The 24,677-nt window shown below is 33.3% G+C and overlaps 2 protein-coding genes and 1 long non-coding RNA gene across 6 annotated transcripts; 1 reads left to right on the top strand and 2 right to left on the bottom strand.

Moving 5' to 3' along the window:
• Positions 1-167: 167 nt before the first annotated feature.
• LOC125053698 lies at positions 168-1,416 on the bottom strand. The gene is made up of 2 exons (XR_007117614.1): positions 1,153-1,416; positions 168-308 (listed from the first exon to the last, which is right to left on the bottom strand). It is a non-coding gene; the product is annotated as an uncharacterized LOC125053698 (long non-coding RNA).
• Positions 1,417-1,778: 362 nt separating this feature from the next.
• LOC125053697 (protein jim lovell-like) lies at positions 1,779-5,776 on the top strand. Of its 4 annotated transcripts, none has more exons than XM_047655193.1 (6): positions 1,792-1,920; positions 2,171-2,287; positions 2,653-2,793; positions 3,396-3,566; positions 4,349-4,592; positions 5,231-5,776. In XM_047655193.1, exons 3-6 carry the CDS (start codon positions 2,653-2,655, stop codon positions 5,455-5,457), a joined length of 783 nt encoding a protein of 260 aa, XP_047511149.1. In that variant the 5' UTR covers positions 1,792-1,920; positions 2,171-2,287; the 3' UTR covers positions 5,458-5,776. The 4 variants fall into 4 exon arrangements, with proteins under 4 accessions (XP_047511148.1, XP_047511149.1, XP_047511150.1 ...); XM_047655194.1 differs by having other exon boundaries at positions 1,801-1,916; XM_047655192.1 differs by lacking the exon at positions 2,171-2,287 and having other exon boundaries at positions 1,779-1,916.
• Positions 5,767-24,485, bottom strand: LOC125053696 (actin-interacting protein 1). Its single transcript, XM_047655191.1, has 13 exons — positions 24,307-24,485; positions 23,995-24,207; positions 18,976-19,123; positions 18,277-18,457; positions 17,487-17,606; positions 16,848-17,012; positions 16,051-16,258; positions 15,490-15,618; positions 14,630-14,736; positions 14,175-14,277; positions 12,955-13,124; positions 7,220-7,370; positions 5,767-6,655 (listed from the first exon to the last, which is right to left on the bottom strand). The coding sequence occupies exons 1-13, from the start codon at positions 24,320-24,322 to the stop codon at positions 6,546-6,548; spliced, it is 1,821 nt and encodes a 606-aa protein (XP_047511147.1). The 5' UTR covers positions 24,323-24,485; the 3' UTR covers positions 5,767-6,545.
• Between the last annotated feature and the right edge of the window lie 192 nt (positions 24,486-24,677).

Below are 24,677 nucleotides of genomic sequence, written 5' to 3'. Positions count from 1 at the left end.
TAGCATAAGACGAGTTTAATATTCGACGAAACAGTAATTATTTTGGGTTCGGTCTGCCCACAGTTTTGGGGCTCTTGTAATGGGGCCCTTCCGTAATCGCGTGACGTATTAAATGCTTAAATAGAAATAATTTCTTATTTCTGCCAGTGTTTGAAAGAAATGAAGGATTATTTCAATAATTTAATGTTCATGTTTTATATCAAAAGCAATGAATTGGAGTGGCTTATGACCAATGAAGTTAGCAATCTCTTCCCAGGAATTTGCTCCTACAGCTGACATTAAATTGTTTTCTATTTGATTCGCATCCACTGGAAAAGAAATTAGCTTCACAAGAAATATAAACAAAACCTTTTTTTAATTCTATTCCTAGCTATAATTGGTTTTCATCTGAACATCGGAGTTGATTTGATTTTATCAGTAAAACATGCTTATACTTATAACGAATAAAAAGTATACATAATAACCATTAAATAACGAACTATACGTATATATATCATTTAAGTGTATTTATTTTAAAGTAGTAGTATATTTAGTCTAACTATTTCCTGATAGAGGTATTTTTAATTCAAAAGTTTGGTCCGCTCTACAGGGACGGTGTAACTTTACTGTGATACATTCCCTCGTAATTCGTTACCTCTCTACGGAGTTATCTAAATCTTTAAACCTATATCGTACAATATATAATACATTGAAAATAATATCCTAATTTACGTAATTATAATTAAATTTTTATTTAAGTAGTGGACACAAGTACTAGATTTACTAAAGTAGGTAATGGATAGAAGGTATATTAATAGTTCGGCGCATAAATAGACTTATTCAGTATTTTTGTTGGAGTAAAAATTAAATATGTCTGATATATACTAGCTAGTCTATGATGATAGCAAATTATCTTTGATAATAGTAAAAACATTTATATTACGTTGGAAACAATATTAATTACCAATGCATGTCATCTAACAGTATGAGTGTGTAAATAAATAATTACATCTGTGGTAGAAGTAACTAAGTAAGTTAACTATATATTTTCCTTTATTGTTCAAAATAAACTCAATATTAAAAGCACAGATTTACGATAAAAATGGTCTGTATTTGAAATGGATTTTCTCTCGACCTTTCTTTAAACTTTAAGTTCAAATTATTTTTACAAACCTCTCATTTGATTTATATTATCTACAATTTTCTTTAGATTACACAAATCCTTGTTTATCTTTGCTTTTATCAAGTCGAAGAAATCGGGATCGTTCAATAATTCCGAAATCTTGTTTTCTTTAGCCATTTTCTAGAACCCGATTTGTACGATCGATCCGTGGATTATTATTTCTGCAAATATATTTAACCCAAGATAATTCACCGTCTATTTATATTATAGAAATAGTTTTCTTTTTGTTTTAATATCAAATTATTAGCCTCATTAAAAAATGAGTGAGATACAATCGCTGACGGTTTAAATGAATGATAAATCATTTCATAAAACGAAAACGATTGTCAAACCAAATTGGCGGGAAACGCGTACATTTTTAATTCGCCCACAGACGGAGGCAATCAGCTGCCAAAACTGCTTTAATGAAAAGAGGTTGAATACATTCATTTTATAACGATAAATCAGAGCAAACAAGCAGACAATGATGCCAATCAGCGTATCGAGCTACTAAATCTGTTTTTGGATGAGTTTTGGTATGTCGCCGCGTCACTCACTGAATGTCATTGGATTTATAAATACAATCAGCTCCAGAAATAGGTAGCTACAGGTTTTCCAGGCGTGCCGACTAAAATAAAATAGCCTGGATTCGGTTAACAATATTATTGTCTGAGCTTACTGAGCGGACAGATCTGTTCTCAATCGGATTATTTTTTATTGTGTGATAATGGATGACGATTCTCAACAATTTTCTTTACGATGGCATAACCACCAGGTAGGTGAGTATTTTTTTATACACTATACAGTTTATTGTCTGAGCGCACGTTCAATGTTTATTTTTAACTTTTTTATTGTAAATAACAATTTGAATTGCCAGTAAAAAAATTGAATGTTTCTTGAATTTTGTTGATTTTGAAAATGGAATTATTTTTCTACACAATATTTTTAAGAGCGCTTGATAGCTTTTCGAAACAGCCAATCATGGCGTATACGTGTGAATGAAATTATATTAATTGTTAATAATTTCAGATACACAGAGGACGGTGTTATCTGAGCACACACTCACACGAACACCACACTACAAATGGTGCAAGACTGCAGCGAGCCCTACCTAAATAATGTTTTTGAAGAATATTGCCTTATTTGGTACGATATTTTTATTACTAACTCTGAAAAAAATATTTTTTGTTCCTACTTCTAAAACCCTTAAGACAAAATACTACACATCATTATATTATTCACCTCCAGCATTTTGTATCTTAAATCTCCATCAATAATATCTTAACTAAGGATAATTAAATATCGCACAATTTTGCTATTACTGAAAGAAGGAAAACAAAAGATAATCAAAATTAAATACGCCTTTTTAAATGATCGGTGTTCCATACTTAATACCTTCTATTGTATACAAACCGAAATCTCAAATAGGGTCGATAGCTTTTACTAAAAATTTTACATTTCTTCCATACACAAGAAGTACATTTAAATAATCCTTTATTAAACCATTTCAGATGAGCATTATCGGTGCTCTCGGACGCATGTTAGAGTCAGGCGCTCTGAGTGACGTCACGCTCAGTGCAAATGGAGTATCCCTGAAGGCCCACAGACTAGTGTTAGCTGCTTGCAGTCAATACTTCGAACAGATTTTCAAGGTATGTGTTTAAGGAGAAGTTAAATAAAGATGAAAGGTAAACTAAAAAATATACCCTAACGGTTAAGTGTAGCATTCTCAAGTTCGTAGGTCGTGAGTTTAAACACCGGCCAAGCACAATTAATAAAATAATGAATAGTGCGCAATTGACATATTATATTCAATTAAGGAAATCTTAAATAAAAAAGAAAATATGACTACCACACACAGGGCTGATTTCGTCAAATAATATAATATTAATATATATCAATTGTATTTACAATTTTCTTAACCTACAAAGTAATAATTAAAATTATTAATAAAGAAAACTAAAACAAATTTAAAAAGTTTGGTCCCTGTGGCAGTTTACCTTTAACGCTGGCAGCATTTCCTCGGTGTATTCGTTGAGCCAAGAAAGCACCAGATAAATAAATAAATATAGCGCAAACCAATAATAATAACTATAAGTATGTTACCCAAAACTAACAAATTATACGTAGGTATGTAGCATGATTAAATGAATAAAATCTATCATATGCCCCATTCGTTTTGCAACTTCATACTCTACGTCTCTTGTCTCCAAACATTTGCCTGTGAAAGCTTTTAAATATTTTTTTTTATCAGGATCTAGAAGACAACACTGTTGTCGTCATCTTGGACTGTGATGCTTCAGACTTGCGTCAACTTCTTACATTCATGTACACTGGTGAAGTGACCGCGGCGAGAAAGAATTTGCCTTCGCTATTGCGACTGGCGCAGTCCTTACAAGTGTCCGGACTTACTGATGCAAATTATGTATGTTATATTTGTCATTATAGTAATAATGGTATGCGCTTATTACCCTTACTTATATAAGTATGTTACCCAAAACTTACAAAACATATAAAACCATAATTTCTCAATGACTTGGTCCTTCCAATGTACCTTCGTAGTAGCCAAATATTTGTTGTAACAATATATTTTCATTGGTAAATAATTTGTAAATTTGTTTGACGCCCTGGTGGACAGCAAAACTAAGTATAGTTAAACAAACTCCTTTGTTATAAACTATTTACTTATTTATTCTAAGGTCCTGACATACCTCTCTCGCTTCATCCACTTTCATGACATACACCATGCATGCTCGTTGGTTATGGGTACTTTTAACTTGTCCCTTCTCGATTACGTCCTGGATCTGGTCCAGGTATGTACGACAAGGCCTACCCTACCTGACTTCATCGTTCACGGTGCCTTGTATATCCTACTTTATAACTGCTTCTCATTTATCCGTTCTACATGTCCATACGAATTACCATCTAAGCTCTCCCTTTTGTATCCTTGTCACTACGTGCTCTTTTAACCCACACGGCTCGCGTATCTTACTATCCTATCACGCAATATTACACCACATATACTTCTTTACGCTCTCATTTCCACGGAGTTTATTCTACTTTCATTACTTCTCTCATTAACTATGAATATAATTATAAATAATAAAATTTAAACTCCGGACAATCATAACAATATCTATTAGTGACTACTTCATTATGTTACTGCGTCTTCGGATTCGCTTTTTAATAATTATTTGATTTTTTAAGGACTCCACTGCTCTACCGCGTGAAAATGAACCTCTTAAAGAAGTACCGAACGATGCTCCTATTAACTTAGATGTTTCAAACAAAGAAGATACAGAGAAATTTTTTGATAAAGAGCTGTCGGAAATTACAAGAAATGATAAACTGAGTAAATTAGACCAAATAGTTCAAAATCTGTACACTTCACATAAAATTGGGAATATGACGACGCCAATGTTATCACAGCCTGTGCTCCAGAGCTTAACGGGTAAGTTTTTATGATATATGTATCAATAATAATATAATTAGTTTATGGTTATTTTTAATATGCAATGATGTAAGTGTAATAATTGTTATATATTCTTATAAAGATTATTTCCACGGACCTTTGGGTTGTATCAGTTTTGTAGAAACGCTACCCAAGTGTCTGATATTGATACCTGCAGTCGTTTGACCAATTTTAAAAAACCAATGTACTTATGAATTAAGTGATTTCATATTTTTTATTGGTAAAGAGGTGACGATATAAAGCGAAAGACACTATAATTGTGCGCTCCGTTCGATTGGCGTCTCTCTAGTCTAGTCTGGCGTTGACAGTTGACACGCAACATGACGATGTCATACATCATATTATTACGTCCGTTTGATCAATCACAATCGAACGAAACGTATCGTTTTGCGTCTTTCATTTTCCATTCTCACCCCGCTGTCCGATCACTTTCTTGGTAGTAAAGTAAAACAACCAATTAAATTAAACGACGTATTTGATTTTTACATACCCCATTTCACTTCATACCACCTTCGTTTCTTAAATCGTAGAACTTATCTAGGCTCGAGTCTTGAGGTAACAAAAGAAATGGTTACACTTGTCTTACACCACCATATATTTTGCACTTATATTTTCAGAACCATCAATATCCCAAATGGAATATGAAAAGAAATGGCGTGGTGGATCAATATGTACAATATGCAACAAGCGTCTTAGTAATCAATACAACCTGCGCGTGCACATGGAAACACACGCTGGAAGACGTCACGCATGTCGCGCGTGTTCGCATGTCTCTCGATCACGTGACGCATTAAGAAAACACGTTGCATATAGGCATGCACATTCGAATAAAAATTCACTTTGACGAAAGCCAAGACCAATAAAGGGCCTCGATTTGGGGCCCCAAGTCCGTCCCTGTTTCATTATATTTTTTGAATCCCAACGTATATACCCAAGTGCTATAAGTGTACTAAGATTAATTTAATAAACTGTAAAATATTGCTCCCATTACCGATATGAAGCAACTACTTTTGTTGCTTTTATGTAGGTTTAATATGAATGGTATGTAGAAAAAAAATCACCATATTTCCAGTCATCATTATTGTTACGTAACTTAATTTATTTTATTATTTAAGTATTCAACTACTATGATTATGGATAATAAAAATACAAGTACAAGTGTACACAATTTATTTCTGCCTTACATTAGTAGAAAAACGCATCAAAATGACAAAGTCTGTAGAAAATTAGCTAGTATAAAAATATTGTTCACTTTTTGTTCACTTACTGTTCACAATCAGTTAAAAAAGCGTAAAATGCGTTCCACACAATTAGTTGAATTCTACAATAATATGTAGAAGAGACTACTGGTAACTTATACATTTAAATTTCGCAGTAATCCATTAGAATCTTTACGTGTAGTGTTGTGCACAGAAAAATATTTTAATACGGTTTTAAAAATACGCAATTATAAGTTACCGGTAATCTTTGAGATCTAAATATAAACGCAATAAATATAATTTCATTAGAAATGCAGTTCAGAGTATTCCTATAAAATCTTAGAAGCTAAATAAATACGTTAGTTATATTTTAAGGATAGAACTCTTTGTTATAAATACATACAAATGAATACTCTTAGTACTGTTTGTATTAAAGATTTAGTTCAAAAACAAATGTGGCAAGTTCACTAAATATGCTTACCATTTTCTGTTCAAGTACCAAAAATATTAAGCTTAAAAATATTTCCAAAAATGGACTTGATAAAACTGTTATATATATTAATAGGGCCCCTCAAATCAAGCACGGGGCTCCCAAAGTCCATCTCTGTACGTTGTTTTACAGTATTTAAACTGTCTTACAATTGACGCCAAATACTTATCCGGCCCGGTAGCGGTAAAATCAACATGCATCGGTTTTACCCACCGCACCATATATCGTTGTGGCATTATAAAACTAAGCGCTAGGCACGGTCCAAATGCGTGTGTTTGCGTCCTGTCCCACCGACGCTATCGTTTCATTGTCAATCCAAACCGCGCCTGTTATTTGACTCTGTGGATGCGCATCTGAAATAAAATTATGTTAGTATAAATAAAAGGAATAATAATATATTCTCAATCCTATACAAGATAATTTTTAAATTCCTTTATTCGAATCTATAGATGTTTTGTCACTTATAAGAACAGATTTTTTAATTATATGTCTACTTATAATTTTTTTTATTTTTATTTATTTATTCAGAAGATTCACAGCACAATACGGAAATAAATGTATAATAATTACAAATCTTCACATATAGTTTACAAAACAAGAAGGTAAACATGCCAAATGTTTTTAGTGTAAAACAAAAAAGAAAAAACAGAATTTAATTAGTTGACAATGAAAGGTTATCAATGCACTTCATTCATCATGGTTAAAATAATTTTGTGTCAAAAAATGGCCATGAATAATTATAGCCATAATTATCTTGGCCTTAATTAGCTTTATTGAGAAACGAGTGCCACATCGTAAAACTGTACAAAGAGTGTAAAAAATACACATCAAATCGAAAACATCTTTTAGTTTTTCGATCTAAATTAAAAAAAAACTACACTAATAAATTAATAATTGTGATTCTATACGAAACTTACTCTTAATAGTTAAGTGTTTGTTCGGTTGCGCGAGGCTCCATACAATAAGACTAGTGTCCAAAGAACCAGACACGACCCTGGAGCTATCAGGACTCCAAGACACACAGTTCACACGGGCCGTATGGAAACCCCACTCTTTATTATGGGCCAACTGTGGAAATTATAAAAAATAATTAAAAAGACATATTGAAAAGATTATTATAGACATAGACACACACAAAATAACAATGATCAAAGAAAAACATTTAATAAAAATATAATGAGATATTTATTTTTATTTATTTATTTATTTAGTTTAAGCTTATAACATCACACACAGTACTAAAATTACTAATTATTTTACAAAAAATCTCGCATCTAAAATGTGTGACAATTAATGTAAGCATAAGTTTCACACAAAAAAAATTAAATAGAAATAAAAATTACAATTAAAACATATACGATAGTAAAAGCACACAATAAAATAAAATAAAAATTACAGAAATTTGTTGGCACTTAGAGCAGAAAAAAAAGAAAAATCATCATCAAAACAGCGAAATTAGGTTTGAGAAAGGCACTTGCAAATGCTTTCTCTAAAACCGATCAGCCCACTACCGAATATATCCAGCTCTGGATACGCTGTGTTCAATTTGTTGAAATCGCGAAGAATTCGAACGAGAGGTGCCTGAACTCCTAGGTTGGTTTTGGCAAAAGGAATTTGAAAGATATTATTGATTTTAAACCTAGGGAATGAGTGAGGGACGACAAATTTGATTTCCTGTAAGAGGTCACTGCTCTGTATATAGTTATTGAGTAATTTATGCAAGAAGGTAACACCGGCTAAAGTTCTTCGATTGTACAGAGATATCATATTAAATTTTTTGAGTCGCTGATGGTACGGGTGTCTATGTGAAAATCCTCTGCTTATGAAAGCTAGGTGCCGCGTAAAAGATCTTTGGATGCTTTCCACGCGTTGCGAATGGATCGCATATGGTGGATTCCATATAATACTGCCAAATTCTACATGACTGCGCACCAGAGCGTTGTACAAAATTGTTTTAGTCGTACAACCAAAACAATCCGCATTCCGTTTAAGAAATCCAAGCATTCGTGTGGATGTGGTGACTACTTTATTGACTTGTGATGTAAACGTTAATTTTTTGTCAATAATAACACCCAAGTCACGAATCTCCTGAACCTCCTGCAATGGCGCGCTGTCAAGCTTATACACAGTAACAAGTGGTTTTTTTTTTCTTGTGTATTTAATATGAAAGCACTTATTTATATTGAGGATCATACCATTTAAAAAGCACCAATGTTGTATACCATTAAGATCACTTTGAACTAGAGCAGAATCACAGACAGTGTTAATAACTTTATAAATTTTTAAATCATCAGCGAAGAGAGACGCTTTACAGTGCTTTATATGATTCCTAACGTCGTTTACAAATAGTAAGAATAGCAACGGTCCCAAATGGGATCCTTGCGGAACACCAGATCGCGCAATATAGGGAGTAGACTCAGCGCCTCCAACAACTACTGACTGAGGCCTGTTACGAAGATAGGACTTAAACCAGTTCAGCAAATTCTCTCCCATGCCATAACCACGAAGCTTCTGAATCAGTAACGCGTGACTGACTTTGTCAAAGGCATTGCTAAAGTCAGTATATATAGCATCAATCTGGCGCCCACGATCTAATTCCTGACATGTTTCAGTCACAAAAGACATGAGGTTCGTTTGAATTGAACGGCCTTTTCTAAAACCATGTTGCTCATTAATGATACAGCCGTCTAAACATTTTGAGATTACGGGATACAGGACAGACTCAAAGAGCTTGGAAAAACAAGATAAAATACAAATAGGACGGTAATTTTTTACGTCGGTGATATCTCCCTTTTTATACACAGGTACAACACGAGACCTTTTCCATACTTCAGGAAAAACACCATCTTTAAGAGATCTATTATAAATAATAGTTAGGGGCAAAGATAACACAAATCTGCATCGTTTTACAAAGATAGGAGGAATCGAGTCTGGTCCAGGTCCTTTGTTAGCATCAAGACCTTTTATTTTCTTAGATATTTCATCTTCTCTGAAGCTAAGAGACATTAGGCCATCAACATTGCCAATTTCGTCTGGAGTGGAACTGCCAACAAGTGATTCATCACATGTATATACAGATGAAAATTGATATGCAAAAAGATTAGCAATATCAGGTGATGACTGGGCTGTAACATTGTCCATTTTCATGCAAGAGGGAAGCGAAGAGTGACCACCTTTCCTATTTTTAATAAAACTCCAAAAACATTTAGGATTATTAGGAATACTTGCCTCAATATTTCGCTTATATTTAGTGTAGCAATCATCATAAAGTTTGTGACAACGTTTTCTAATAATGCGATACTCTATTTCGTCTCGAGGATTCTTGTATATTCGATACCTCTTACGTGTTTTTTCTTTTTCAGCAAGCAATTTTATTAAGGAAGAACTGAACCACACCGGATACTTAGATTTCTTGATGGTCGTTTTAGGAACAAATTTGCTTATAGTGGTGTTAAGAATTTTGTAGAACTCAGATACCATATCATTAACATCATCATGAGCGCGTAGGCTATCATTCCAATCAATGGTTTTCAGATCCCCTATTATAGACACATAGTCAGCTTTATAAAAATTTAGTTTAGTGTTACCTCTCGTTCGCAAAAAAGATATTTTAGAATATTCAATACGTAACAATAAACTAGGATGATTCGCGTATATTTTACTTAACGAGTCGGAGGGGGCTGATACATTAATACTAGACATATTACTTAATACTAAATCTAAGAAACGATCATCGCTATTACCTATACTATTAAATTGCTTTAGGCTATTCATAGACATAAAATCAATAAAGGCAAAGCCAAGTGTATTGTTATAATTATAAGGTGTCATAAAAACTTCATTATTTAGCGATCTCCAATTAATGAACCCTAGATTGAAGTCACCTAGAATAATGACGTCATCGCTTAAGTTTAAAGCTCTGTCAACGCTGTCTAAAAAATGTGTCAAAGTCCCAATCTTTACAGGGGGAGGCAGGTATACTACACATATCGAAAGTTTCTTTATTATTTTATTAATATTTATTTGTAAGGTGACCCATAAGTCCTCCACATCCGATTCCCATGCCTCAACTCTGAAAGAAGAAATTTCTTTGGAGACTCCCAATATGACACCTCCACCATCCGATTTGGTATTGGTAGAACTTGAACGATCTCTACGATAAACAGTGTATCTATTGTCAAATAATTCCATGTTAGAAATACCAGATTTCAGCCAAGTTTCAGTAAGAGCGATGATCTTATAATTAGAAGTTGACAAATACTTGAGAAAGCTTGCCGTTTTAGTTCTCAACCCTTGTACGTTTTGATAATAAATTTCAAGCATCATAAAAAAAAAAATCAGTGCGTTACTAGGCTAAAGATACAACAAAAAGCTTATAATCTAATATAGGTACTATACTATGTTAAAAGATTTAAGGTTTCGTTATTCTTAATAAGCAAGGCTTGGCAGTTTTCGTTCTTTCTTGTAAAAACGCGTCCGTTGCGAACCCATACAAATTTATACTGCTTCTCTTTTGCTTTCAAGCGTGTGGCCGCGTAAAGAGCATTGTTAACTGATGTTAGATGTTCAGATACATAAATAGGTTTCTTAGTTCCTCCGATACCAAGATGATGAGAGTTCAATTTATCTTGTGGATTCTTCCTATTAAATTTGCTCACAGCAGCCAGAACAAAGTCACGTGTACGCGGGCTACATAACTTGGCTACCACGGACCGAGGCCTATCACTGCTATTAGTTATTTTAGCAACCCTTGTAACGTGCTGAATATCAACTTGAGTGAGGGGACAGTCCACAGTCTTGGCTATACGAAGGACAGTTTCAAATAAATTTTCTGACCTATTCTCAGGGATCCCATTAATCAATATATTATTCTCCCGGGCATGTAGTTCAACAGAAGTTAGCCGGTTCGTTAGGTCAGCCACATTAGACTTTAACCTCTCATTATCTTTTTTTAGATTCACTATTGCGATGTCCTTCTCCTCAAGAGAAGACTTTATATCCTCGAATTGTTGACTCAGGAAGCAGATTGTGTCCTGGAACCCAGCAACCCTTTCAGTGAGATTATTAAGTTCCGATGTCACTAATCGCTTTATTGTCACAGTGAGGACTGAAGATAACTCCTGTTGTAAGATATCTCGCAATTTATCTTCAGTGACATATGGTTCTAGTTCTGGAAGTTGTGAAGGGGGTCCATGTTTTATTCGCTGCGTTACTTTAGAGCACGGAGGTTCACTCTCCGGACTTGCTTCTTGTGAGCTCCTACTATGTGGGCTTCCATCAGAATTTTCACAAGTCAGCAATGACGTCCTTGCATTGCTAACATTAGCCGGTTTCCTAGAGCATTCGGGACATCTAAATGACGCCTTTTGTCTTGCGACCATCTCAACAAAGCGCTTGCGGGAGACATTAGCACATTCTAGGTCGTATTTTAACTTGCAGATATGACAGCATAAAAAATCCTTTTTTGGTAGCTCAATATGACAGCTAGCACAACAATTTGAAGGCGCCATAGCAACTTTTAATAAAAATAAAAAAATAAAAAAACAAGTGGGATGCCTGGATTGGAACCACGTCAGAAACTATACGACGATATTTATGCAGCGCTCTGTAACACTGAGCCGAGCGAGCAGTCGAGTATTTAGCCGAAATAATAGTATATATTCCAGTCCAATAGCGGAGTACAAACGCACAGCGCGTCACCAGGTTGAACAAAAACTCGACAGTATTTCACTGAATCTATGCATATGATTATTATAATTAATCAAAAAAACTATCAGATGCAAAGTAATGTTAATGTTATGATTCACTTGCGTATTTATCCATTTAGCGTATTGTTGATGTTTTAAAACGGCCACTGCACCAGAACGCTTGTTATTATCTTGAAAATTTGATTATCCCATTAACACAACAACTTGGAAAAGTCACACACTGCACTAATTTGCCTTGCTTAATTAATTTAAAACAACATTATAGCAATATAAGGGGAATTTCTATTTTTAATTGTATTTTTACACGGGAGCCGATGTGTACGGTACCCACAGGAGATATATAAACAAAATCTTTTCCCTTTTCCCATTCGGTTCGTTTCAAGTGTGCAATGCGTGGGTGCTGTGGCTGTAATTGGCCCTGAAGAGCAGAATGTTGTATTATGGTGGATAAATGTTATAATACTTTTTAGACAAGGCAAGACACTTGTTTTTTTTTAACAAATGTTGTCTTTTTGGCTTAAGCTTGCGTCTGCCAACCCTTAGATCTAGCGTACAAATTACTGCTATGCAGCAATGATTGGTCGTATTTGGACAATTAACACATGCTTCTTGAAGGCAAACATAGTGTGGATACAGGCTTGTGTTACATATGACAGACCTATTTGTCTACAGAAAATAATCTTAGAAATTCCCTTATAGGGTTGGTCATTTCAGTTGAAAATTTAAATATCTTTCCAAAGCGTGATCATTACACCCAACTTTTTTCAACAATAAATGCCTCGTCTTTAACCATGCATTATAAATGCAATATTTCTAACTGTTCTTAGACAAAATTAAGATTGAAAGAAAAGACTTTATAAAAAATAAAATACAACTACAGATTAATAATTATAAAATTGTTTAATTTGCGTTCTTATAAATGCACTAAAGATACTAAAACATACCTTATATTCCTCATCATACAAGATAAGCTTTCGGTTAGCATCGCACGCAACGAGGTATTTGCAGTCAGGGCTGTAGCGGGCGTCACTAATAGCACCGAGGTGTACTAGCTCAGTCTTGGGAGACAGATTCGTTCCCTCCAGAGTGTAGATATGCACTTTGCTATCATCACCTGGTGAACAAAACATTGAATGTACAAATAATATAGGGAGCGTTCAAGTGTTACGTCCCGCAATTTTTGGAGATTAATGACGCCCCCCCCCCCCCCCCATGTAACGCGCCGTAACGTTCTTCGGTACCCAAGTACAGTACTGTACCCAAGTATAGTAAAACGTTTTAAGTTACAAGTTACCATTATGTGGTGTATTACTGGAAAGTCGAAATACAATAACGCGTAATTCAATCCCCGCCGCGCAACGTAACGTTTTATTAAAGGTCCCCCCCCCCATATTCGTTACGTAATACTTGAACGCTCCCATAACTAAATAATATGAAATTAATAAAGAATTCTTCATTCTGGCATTTTGGAAACGGAAACATGCTCTCACGTTATCCGTTCGGGAAGAAGTTTCGTAGATTCGCACATTTACGTCATAGTCGTAGAATAGTGCAGCCATTTCAAAATAATATAATCATGTTAGTTTTTGTCATAACTATTTTAATTCATATTCTGTTATTATGGAAATTGGCATACAAGCAAACAAAAGGGTTTGTTTTGAAACAAAATAAAAATAATAACATTAAATTACAATTTTCTAGAATAACCACATGTTTCTATCAAATCCGTCACTTTACCGACTGATTAATTTGAAATTTAAAACACATGAATTTTTTTTTTATTCTAGGCGTAATATTTAGTCAATGAAGTGGACTTTGGATATTTTTCAAATCCGACATTGTTCTACGATCATGACATTTTCTAAATTTAATGGTAGTGAAGGTAAATATAAGGCCCATGTTGGGGCCTCAAGTTCGTATTTGTTTAACTGTACTCATCTGTCTCTTTCCATCACAGATTAAACACAATTTGACAGTAAGAGACGAAAGTGTAATTAAAAGTGCTATTACATATTGTTTTAATGAATAAAGATAAGCTTCAAATTTAAAGGTCCGTCTGGAATTCAATAAAGCAGTAATCAATAGTAAAATTAACTAAATTTTCTTGTTTAAGATAAATGTACAGTAGCAACTAACACTTAAAAATAATATTAAAAAGACAAACCTCCAACTGCTACATGCTTAGTCTGATGGTTGATCGTAACGCATGACGGCTCGTATTTTATGGGCACAGTCGATTTCTTAACACCACCCGACAGGACAATAAGCTGAAAATAAAATTGTGACAGACTTAATATAACCTAGCCTATACATGACAGAATACTTAAACTTGAAGATATTATAAATTAAATGACCACTTTAGTTTTCTGATATATTATTTAGGGTACTAATTATAAATTGGCCTAGTTCAACCTCTGCTCTAGGATGGATTGGCCAATGATTGAAAGAAAACTTCACGAGGAAACTGGCTTGCCTTAGAAGACGTATTTATAAAGAAATAAATATCCCAAAACAGATACATAAATCTAAGACCTAAAGTAGTACCAAATTTTTAAAATCATATCTGTTTCCATTACTCTTTGATGTCTCTGAACGTATTATAAAGAAGTAGGTACCAACCTCCTTAACAGTAGTAACGATAGTTATATCTTCGTCCAATAATTGGTCCAAAGCACGTGGCTGCGCTCCAAGAGTCACAGCTTGGTCGGAGTATGACGGCGAATCCCCTGAAATCGGAAAGATAACCACTTATTAAAAATATTTTTACTTACAAAGAAAAAAATTAAAAATAAAATACAAATAAAGAAAACTAATTTTTCTTTTTTTAGGATTTTTAATAGATAAGAATATGTATTATCTTAGTACTACAAGTATTGCTTTTGTTCATGAATTATTTTCTGTTTATATTCTCTTAACACTAAAAGGGAACTTTTTTGGAAAAAAAATAAATGTAGAACAATCGTCCATGACAAATATTTTTAAAACAAAATCAATCTGTAATGTAATCTGTATAATACTCATGTAATGAATTTATAAAACAGTTAAGGGAGCGTTCAAGTATTACGTCACGCAATTTTTGGAGATTATTGACCCCCTCCCCCCTTGTAACGCGCCGTAACGTTTATCTGTACCTAAGTACAGTACTGTACACAAGTATAGTAAAACGTTTCGTGACCACCTAGTGACTCTTTATACCTAAAATTTACCATTATGTGGTGTAAAGTACTGGAAAGTCGAAAATAATATTAACAACGCGTAATCCAATACCCGCCCCGTATCGTAACGTTTTACAAAAGCACCCCCTCCCACCCCAAAATTCGTTAAGTAATACTTGAACGCTCCCTAACAATAAATGCATATTTAAATAAAAGCTAATTTTGTTAGTCTTATTGTAAAGTATGAACAGAAAATACTTTTCGTAATATAATAGTTAAACCGGTAACTAAATAATATTACTTAAGGTAATTTTAAAAATCTACCTTCCGCCTGCACGTCAATCCTGCGCAGGGTATCATCGATTCCACAAGTCAATAACGCCCCGTTATTCGTCATACGCATTCCATTCACTTGGTTACCGTGGCCGGTACCTCGGACCTTACCGCCTACACCTGTTAAAATACAATATATAATATAGTTTTAATAAAAGGTTTATTTGTGAAGTAGCTCGTGCTCGTTAAATTCAATTGCGAACATTTCCTTGGTTCTAGATTTCAATGAAACAGACAAAACTTTTAGGTTCTCTAATTTTATATGAAAATAAGTTTTTTGCATATATTTTTCACATATCCACACATATTTATACAATCTATGTTCTATATATATAAAAATAAATTTATGTTTGTTTGTCTCGCTAAAACTCGAGAATGGCTGAACAGATTAGGATAATTACGATTTTAAAATGACAATTGAATTTCCTAAAAAAACTGTTCTTAGCTGGAAAATATTTGATGTCTTTTATCTTTTTAGAAATAAAAATTATCACTTGTTTAGGATTAATAAAATCTCATTACTAATAATGTAAAGTTAATTGAACAACTAACCATTGCTCACATCCCAATGTGAAACTGCTCCATCGTGACTAGCTGTATACAGCCTCTTCCGGTCCAAAGACAAGCAGAGACAGGTGATTGGCTTGTTATGCCCCGTTATAACTCGGAGGGGGGTCTCAGGGTTCTCAATGTCCAGGTAACTGATGTCCCCAGAGAGGGACACAGTTAGGAGATGCTTGCCTTGCCATAGACAAGATACCTGAAAAATTATACATTATGTTAATGCTAGCACCACACCTTTTAAAAACTAGACTTCTGGTGAATTACAACTGTTTTATATAACATAATTCTACCTTTTATTTTTGAAGCAATAGTACATAAAGATAATTTTCTCAGTACAACAAGTTTTAAGCAATCAAAAATTAAGGTCCACATTTGTATCTCAAGAAACAATCTTGTTTTGGACGCTGTCAAATATGTCAAACTTTTTACAGAAAAAATGGTTTGTGAGCTCTTGAAACTTCCTCTTGCGACATTATAGATTAAGTTAACAAAAAAATATTCACACATTTTCTCAGAGAATCATTTTAAGTTCTTATTGTATATACAGTTACAGGAATACAAAATATATTCACCTAACATGTCAAAATAAATATAAAACTAACAACTTTTAAATGTCAAATCATTGATCTAATTTGCAGATGCACAGCAAGCTGCATCTCTTAGCTTGACAGATATGACATTTACTCTTCTTATCCATAGATGTATATTAGTCAAGTATGTAGGTTTTCTACTAAATGTACATGAATGAATCCACCATGCAAAATTTGGATCAGACTAATACTAACCTGTTGATTCTCAACAGCAGCACCCATGGGGAAGAGAACAGCCCTTTGCATGGTCTCCACGTCCCATATGGCACAAGTCTTATCTCCGGAGCAGGATAACAGCTGCTTACCATCTGGAGACCAGGATATTCCATATACACCACCCTTGTGGGCTGGGGAACCGATCTGAAATGTGGAAATTTTAATAAGTTTTGATTAACCTATACAAGTTGTTTGAGCAACTATTTAAGGAAAACTGTTTTACTAATATTGATTGCGTGTGTTAGTGTTTATACCGACTTGGTTTAATTCTAATTGCTCTCTTTAAGTTATTTTTTATCACTTTTTGTCATATGATGTTGACGCGGTAATGGAAAGAGACAGTTGGGTGCAATTCAAATCATGCAATTAACAGGTTTTTTTTTTAATATCGCGGTTTAGGTGAAGTGTTGATATCTTTGTCACGCGATCATAGTGTTACAACATTATAGCTCTTTAAAAATGGTATTGAACATTACCTTAATTTAAGTTTTCTATTAATTTACCTTTATATTTATAAAGCTTAATCTTATTGGCCACAATTATTGTATAGGCTAAAGCCTAATTCATATAAAGTTTGCTAAAAAAAAATGTATGCAAAAGAAGAATATTGAAACTTACTTCACCCTTTAGCTCCGAAGTCTGTCCATCAAAGAGGAAGATCTTGCCATCAAACCCAGCTGAGGCAAACAGCTTTCCATCAGGACTGTACCGCACTGCTTGGGCGAAACGAGTGTGCTCCTAACATTACATAAGATTAATATTAGCAATATTCAATAAAACATTGTTCTATTGTAAAATTGTAAACAAGATCATTGTTTTGTAAATAAAAATAAAAAATAAATTGAAATGAAAATTTTTGAAATTTGTACGAAAAGACTTCTGCTTAAGCTTCTACTACAGATAATATGTAAAAATTTAAATGTCAAAACTGTCATGTAGTTCCGGAGTGACCATATGGAAAATCATAGTTCTTGTTCAAAACCCACTTAGTTTGACAGATAGAAGAGTGAAGTATGCCTTCAAATTTAATGACGTGGAATAAGTGATACATGTATCTTATGTTCCATAATAAACATATTTTTTTTTTTTTTTTTTAGTATATACATTATACGTTACATTATATATAAGGTTAGAAATTATACTATAAAGATTTTTGATTACGAACTATTTGTCGTAGAAAGGATATGATGTAGTCTTAATTTTAGTAGTACGCTGATGAAACCAATGATTATTACTTAACGTAATTTCAACTAAACAACTATGAAAGGTCTTTTTATTAAAGAAAATATATACGCTATTATATCTTGAACGCTACCTTATACCAGACTAGATAGCAAAATTTTACAATTTATTAAATCTCTTGATCTTTATTAAATCCATGTATTGGAAATATTAAATTACAACATACCTGTTTTGTACATTTGAACTTGAAGGGTGGTCCTTCAAATACACCTAGCGTGTTGTCCTCGGAAGCCGTAACAATGCGGAAGGGCCGAGCTGGCCGGAAGTCGACCGAATTGATGGCCTTTGATTGGCCGCTGATCTCACCTACTGATGTCCCCGTTTCCGCCATAAACACGTGACCGAATCTAAAAAGGTTCATGCACCGTGAGTGAAGCCTGCCATATAAACGCATTTCCGGATATGGGTAAGAAGGTATGAATATGGAAATGGCGTGCAAATCAATAATAGCACAATTAGATTAATATTTGCTAAACATTTGTATTATATTAATTGGATGAATCATTTCTTTGCTTGTAATATATTATACGAAGAAAAAATATAAAGCACTGAATTATTATTATTATCACGCAGGTTCATCGGCTTGGGTATAATCTTTATATGTATATATAATTCTTCTTTGAGTGTGTATGTCACTGAACTTCTCTCAAACGACTGGACCGATTTTGATGAAATTTTTTGTGTGTGTTCAAGGGGATCTGGGAATGGTTTAGATTCACAAATCAGCCCGCCAGATGGCGCTGCAGTCGGTACTTTCATACTTTGCTTTACTAATCGCTTGAAATATCATGCAGGACAACGTCTGTCGGGTCCACTAGTTAATGAATAATTACGTAAGTGACATATTTAATAAGAAGCTCAATACCTCTCTCTACCCTCGCCAACGGCAACCATCCTCTGGTTGTCTGAACTCCAAGCGATATCCTTGATAGGACCTCCAATTGGTTGAAACTCATTCTTTAGGATATGCTCCTTGTTTACTGTATCCCAGATACGAATTTTGCCGGATACGTCTGAGAGCAAATAAATTTACGTAAATACTTGAATAGTAACCTTTACTATACTCATTACCAAAATGGATCTGTAATTTGAATTAAGAATACTTCGTATCTTACGACCATATCTTGTACGTTTTTTGAAACTTATACGGCTCCAAAATTCAAAACAGCATTCGACAGAAGGCTCATTACCAGAGGCGTAACTAATAACTATACCATCTGGGGCCCGTCGTAAATTCGTTTGATGGGGCCCTATGACTAAAAATCGATACGTTATACTCAGTTTAAGTTTAATAAACTTTGAGATTTTCAGAGTACTCAATTACACGTTGTATATGTCCCACTAATGGCCTCCTCTCTTAGGCGAGAGGGAATGGTCTGTACTCCCCACGCTAGCCCAATGCGTATTGGAGACTTCACATTCATCCATAGAACATAATATCTCTTGGGCAGGGGCCCTCTTGGGTCGGGGGCCCGTGGCATTTTGCCAGACCTACCACCCTATTGTTACGTCACTGTTCATAACTTACTTGGCACTACTCTTATAATAACCGATTGAGAAAAAGTCCCGTCGACCTCAAGGGTAAATTTTCCTGTGTATTTTCCTATTAATATTTTTATTGGGCTTAAATTATCGTGAGACTTAGGCATAACTTAGTTCCCTCTTTACTGTCTGCACTTGTTACTTATGTTGCTTTGGTTACGTATTATTAAAATAATATTTTTGGTGATCTGTTGTACACCTACGTAACACCGTTTTTTTAAACCGAAGTACGAAGGGAGTTAACTTATTATTTTGTGTTGTAACTAGGCAGTTATAAAAAATATTAATACCCTAAGACTAAAATGTTTGTATGAAAAACTATCGCTCATCGCTAAACGCAAACTTATTCTCGAAATTAACACAACTCAATAAAAATATCCAAAAACAATGTAGTTGATTCCTTCTCACCATTTTTAAAATCACCTATCTTGATTTTAATTTATGTGGCAGCACATTTTAACTGGTAACGTCACGGCTGACGACTCAAAATAAAACAACTTTCTCGAAACTTTGCAATAATAAAAAACTTCATGCTTGAGTTAAATTCGTGAACTTTAAGAGCAATAAATATAAATAGTTTATGGTTTGCTTTTGTGAAATGAGCCGGCGAATTGCGTGATTGTGAACATTAATTATTGTTAAGAATAAATAAGTACGATAGGTAATAAATAACACTCAATAAAGAAAAGGGTTCCTGTACTCACAGTTCTAGAATTATCATCATATATAAGTTATTTATTTATTTATAAAAGCATGCCAACCCTCGGCACACTGATACATTGATAAAAGAAAAATAAAATACAATTTTTAATGTGTCAAGCACTTACAGGCAAACATAGCATATAAGATATAATAAAAAGAAATTAAGCAAAGCAATAATATAATTTAAATAAACATTAGACAAAAATCGCACTAAAAGTGTGAGGGGAGCAACTATGGATATCCAGATCCAGCTCCTCATCGGTAAATTTTGGCCAAAGCAATAAAAAGTTATATATCGTTATTTTTGTATCCTTGACTGAGCTCAAGATTAACATATTCATATTAATAAGCGAATGATTTCTATAAAGTAGAGGAAAAGTTTCTCATCTTCTGTTAAGAGACCACCAATGCCAGGTGTTATACAAGTGACTCACCGGCTTATTTAAGCAATGACGTAGTTCAAAACCTGAAATAGTTGAAATATTCTTGTGGTACTTATTTTCAAATACAGTAACAATCATAAAATTAAGTAGTCATAATCACAATTATAGCTAGGAAATATGATACGAATGTTAAAGTTGTACGGTTTTAGAGATTGTAGGCGATAGAAGTTGGATCAGGGCCAACTGGAGCGTTGATTCCTATTAGATTGTTTAGATCTTATGCTTGTATCAGCCAGAAATTATATTTTTTAGAATAGCAATTATTTTATTAAGCAGGCGATACAAAGCTTCATTCGAGTAATAAATGGATTTACACTAACGTTATCCTTGGCAGCGTTATACAGACAATGCAAATTTTTTACCGAACAAAATTTATATTCAGTTTAACAAAACCTTTAGTTGAATCCGCAGGTAGCCTAAGAAACCTAACGCCTAAACCTGAGTATCTGATTACCCGCATAGCTACGATAACAAAAAAATATTGAAATTCACATACTTGAAAATTAGAGGTAGCTTAATTTTTACTCTAGTTTATGCGCGCGGTTTCGTTCGCAAGATACCGAAATATAGGCGGTCGGAAAATAAAGCGAGCTTTATCTGCTTAAATTAATAGTTGTTTTTTTTTTAAATGTTATGTACTATGTATTATACCTATAAGATTCATCAATATTAATACTGAACTAAAAGTCTAAATATGTAATTCAATCTCCACATTGTGATATTGTTGCATATATTACTTATTCTTTGTGACTTCATAATAATATACACTTTCAATGTGTTTTTATCATGTTTGGGAGGGTTAAGTAAACCCAATCAAATTAAATAACTTTAGTATATAGATGAAAAAAATATATGATGTTGCACAATACATACATATATGTACATACATAACTATAGCTAGCCATTAGAGCTTGAGTATAATAAGATTTGAGTCAAAGTTTATAATATAGTTTCATTTATGAAACAATCAAAACATACTATAACTTGTTGACAAACTCAAAAAAATATCTGTTTTAGAGATAAATAAGTTCTTCTAGAGATATAGTTTGAACTTCTTTTTACATACACAATAGTAGCTAATACAGCTTTCCCCAGCTGCATTGGATTTTAACAAAAAGTTATTTAATTTTAAATGTAAGTCACAAGTCTATAAGTTGATTGCAAAATGCTTTCCATGTTGGTATTTTAATAAAATATTTACTGTAAATAACCTATTAAAGAGGATTATGAAAAAAAAAGAGTTTAGATAGTTAAGACCTACATATAATTGGATTTTGGCACATTATACCATGAATCAGGTTGTTGTCATGCAAATTTAAATAAAGAGAATTCCAATGAGGCAAATACAGAAATGTGTAACCCCCAGACTCAATTGGGGTTTAACGGTACTTGAACAACAAACAATTTTCGATACTTTATTTGTTAATCTTATAGCATGAGGGCAACTTTGATAAGAACTTATTTTAGAATTTACAATTTAATTAAAACATATTGTTGTATACTTTTGCAAGCAAAATATTAAATGATCAGCTATAAAAATTCATAATTACATCTCTTTTAGACAAATGTATATTGTACAACAGCTACACTGCCTGTAACAGTGTGGGTAAGGTTCCTGGAGCAAAACAAATAAAAACAGATCATCAACCCGGAGAGTGAATAAAAAAGTCAAAATATGATGTGTAAAAAAATATCAAATTTAATGTTTTATAGAAATGCAGACAACCTAAATAAGACTTGTCTTTTTGAAGTAATAAAGCAAAATTAACCTGATACACATATGATTAATACCTATTTCATTGATTTGATAATGATAATGCCAATAACCAAGTTATCTGTTAAAAATTACTGTTCTGATAAGTGCCAGTTTTAAGAATTTTTGATGATAATGTGCGTTTTCCAATTACAGCACTAGAGCGCATTTTGCGGCATAATGCTCTACGTTGAATGTTCCAACTACAGCAACGCTTCGCACAATTGAGCACTCCCAAAACGAATGCTCTCGCGTGCTTCTCGTAATAAATACCAACACAGTGACAGAAAATTGTCCACTGTTTTTCTTTAAGTTGGAATTTATCGAAATTTTCGTTAGTAAATAATATTATTTATTGTTGAAAAATTTGTTTCGTCGTAAATTTTGAAATTAATTAAAGTTATTTCATCCTACTGTTAAAATATAAATATAAGTATGGATGAAGGTATAAATAGTTACTTTTTTTATATGTCACATTTAAAATATGATTACAATTTATTTTAAAATTCGGATCTGTAAACAAATTTATTTTACAGGATTATACTCTTGTAAACATTGCAATGGTTTTGAAAAAGTATATAATTTTTTTAGAAATCATTTTAAAAAAAATTCTCAAAACGTAAATGATGTAAACTTCTTACATGGAACTATATACTTTACTTTAATTTAGCTTGTCAAAACCTTATATTCTATAAAGGTTTTCTCTTATTTCAGTAAAAAAAATGTTAATGAAATAATTTGATTATTAAAATAAGCGTAAAAAGTTTTCAACCAATTATTATTGTTAACCCATTATTTATACATTAATGAGGTTGCTAACTCTATTCAGAACATTTTTTTTTTCAACACTGACTTAGCGCACTCTGCTGATGCATTTGAAAACTAATTCACGTTCCAATTAAGCTTCAGCATTATGCGGCATTGTGCGGCAACGAGTCGCAAAATGCTCTGTAATTGGAAAACGCACTATATCACTAATATAAATGCCACACCTAGTATGTTAACGATTATTTTTTTAATTTCTTATTGTTATACACTCCTTATACTTTCGTTTACATGCAAAGCTTTTTGGGTCTATTTTAAACACATAATTATATATTAAATTATATTTCAACTATTATATTTATGTCCTGTTCTTAACCATGATTTACTACCAAATATGGCTAAATAAACACACTATGATAAGATAGTGGGAATGTCCTTAAATAGTAATGTATTACAATATGACTCATCAATGTCAGTAAGGTTTTGCATGGTACAATATAAATAAAGCAAAGTTATTGATTACTGTTTGTTTAAAAAAAAATTATATACTGCTCAGATTTTATATACTACTCAGATTAGAAGCTGACCTATATGAACAATATTTGCAGAAAACTTGGATCATGGTGAAAAATATTAAAACAACATTTACACGTTCAAAGCAAATATAAGCTTAGCTTACCTCCGGAAGCTATATAGAATCCACTCGGAGAGTATTTAGCAACATTGACTTGGCAAGAGTGCTCGGTATACACATCTGCAATCGCCGGGTTTTCTATATTGCGAATTATTACCGAATTCCCATTACTGTACAAGAAATTATTTCCTTTGGGATCCCCCCCAAGTACTAATGGTGTGCCCCGCTGAGTCCTAGGGAGCGCCGCTAGTGTATACTCTGAAAAATAAGCAAGAACACTCGTTTATAGCCGACCGAAAATTTTCACGCCCCAGAGAAGAACGTGTTCATAATATAAGGGCGATTGTAGCAACTTACTATTTGAATAAGACATTGTTAGCAACTTAGTTTCGCACAATATTCTGCACTGTTCTTAATGAGATTGCAAAAATTATTCAAAAATATAAAATGGTAAGAGTTAAAAGATCTAATAGCACTCCATCAGTCATCACAGACTAGGAGGACTAGTCAGTACTCAGTAGTCTTGAATCTACACTCTACACTTCTTATTGTTGCAAGTAAACAGTGACAGATCATGACATTAAACTTTTGGTGACTCGCCACTCGACAGTACAAATACCGTAGATAGAGTATACCATAGTCCGTCTACGACAAATACGGTGTTTTTTTTTTTTGGGCCCAATACAGAGACTAAAGTTACATGACAACTTATATGCTCTCATAGAGTT

This window comes from Pieris napi, chromosome 11 (assembly GCF_905475465.1).
Source record: "Pieris napi chromosome 11, ilPieNapi1.2, whole genome shotgun sequence".
Classification (NCBI taxonomy): domain Eukaryota; kingdom Metazoa; phylum Arthropoda; class Insecta; order Lepidoptera; family Pieridae; genus Pieris; species Pieris napi.
This window is presented reverse-complemented; position numbering and strand designations above follow the sequence as displayed.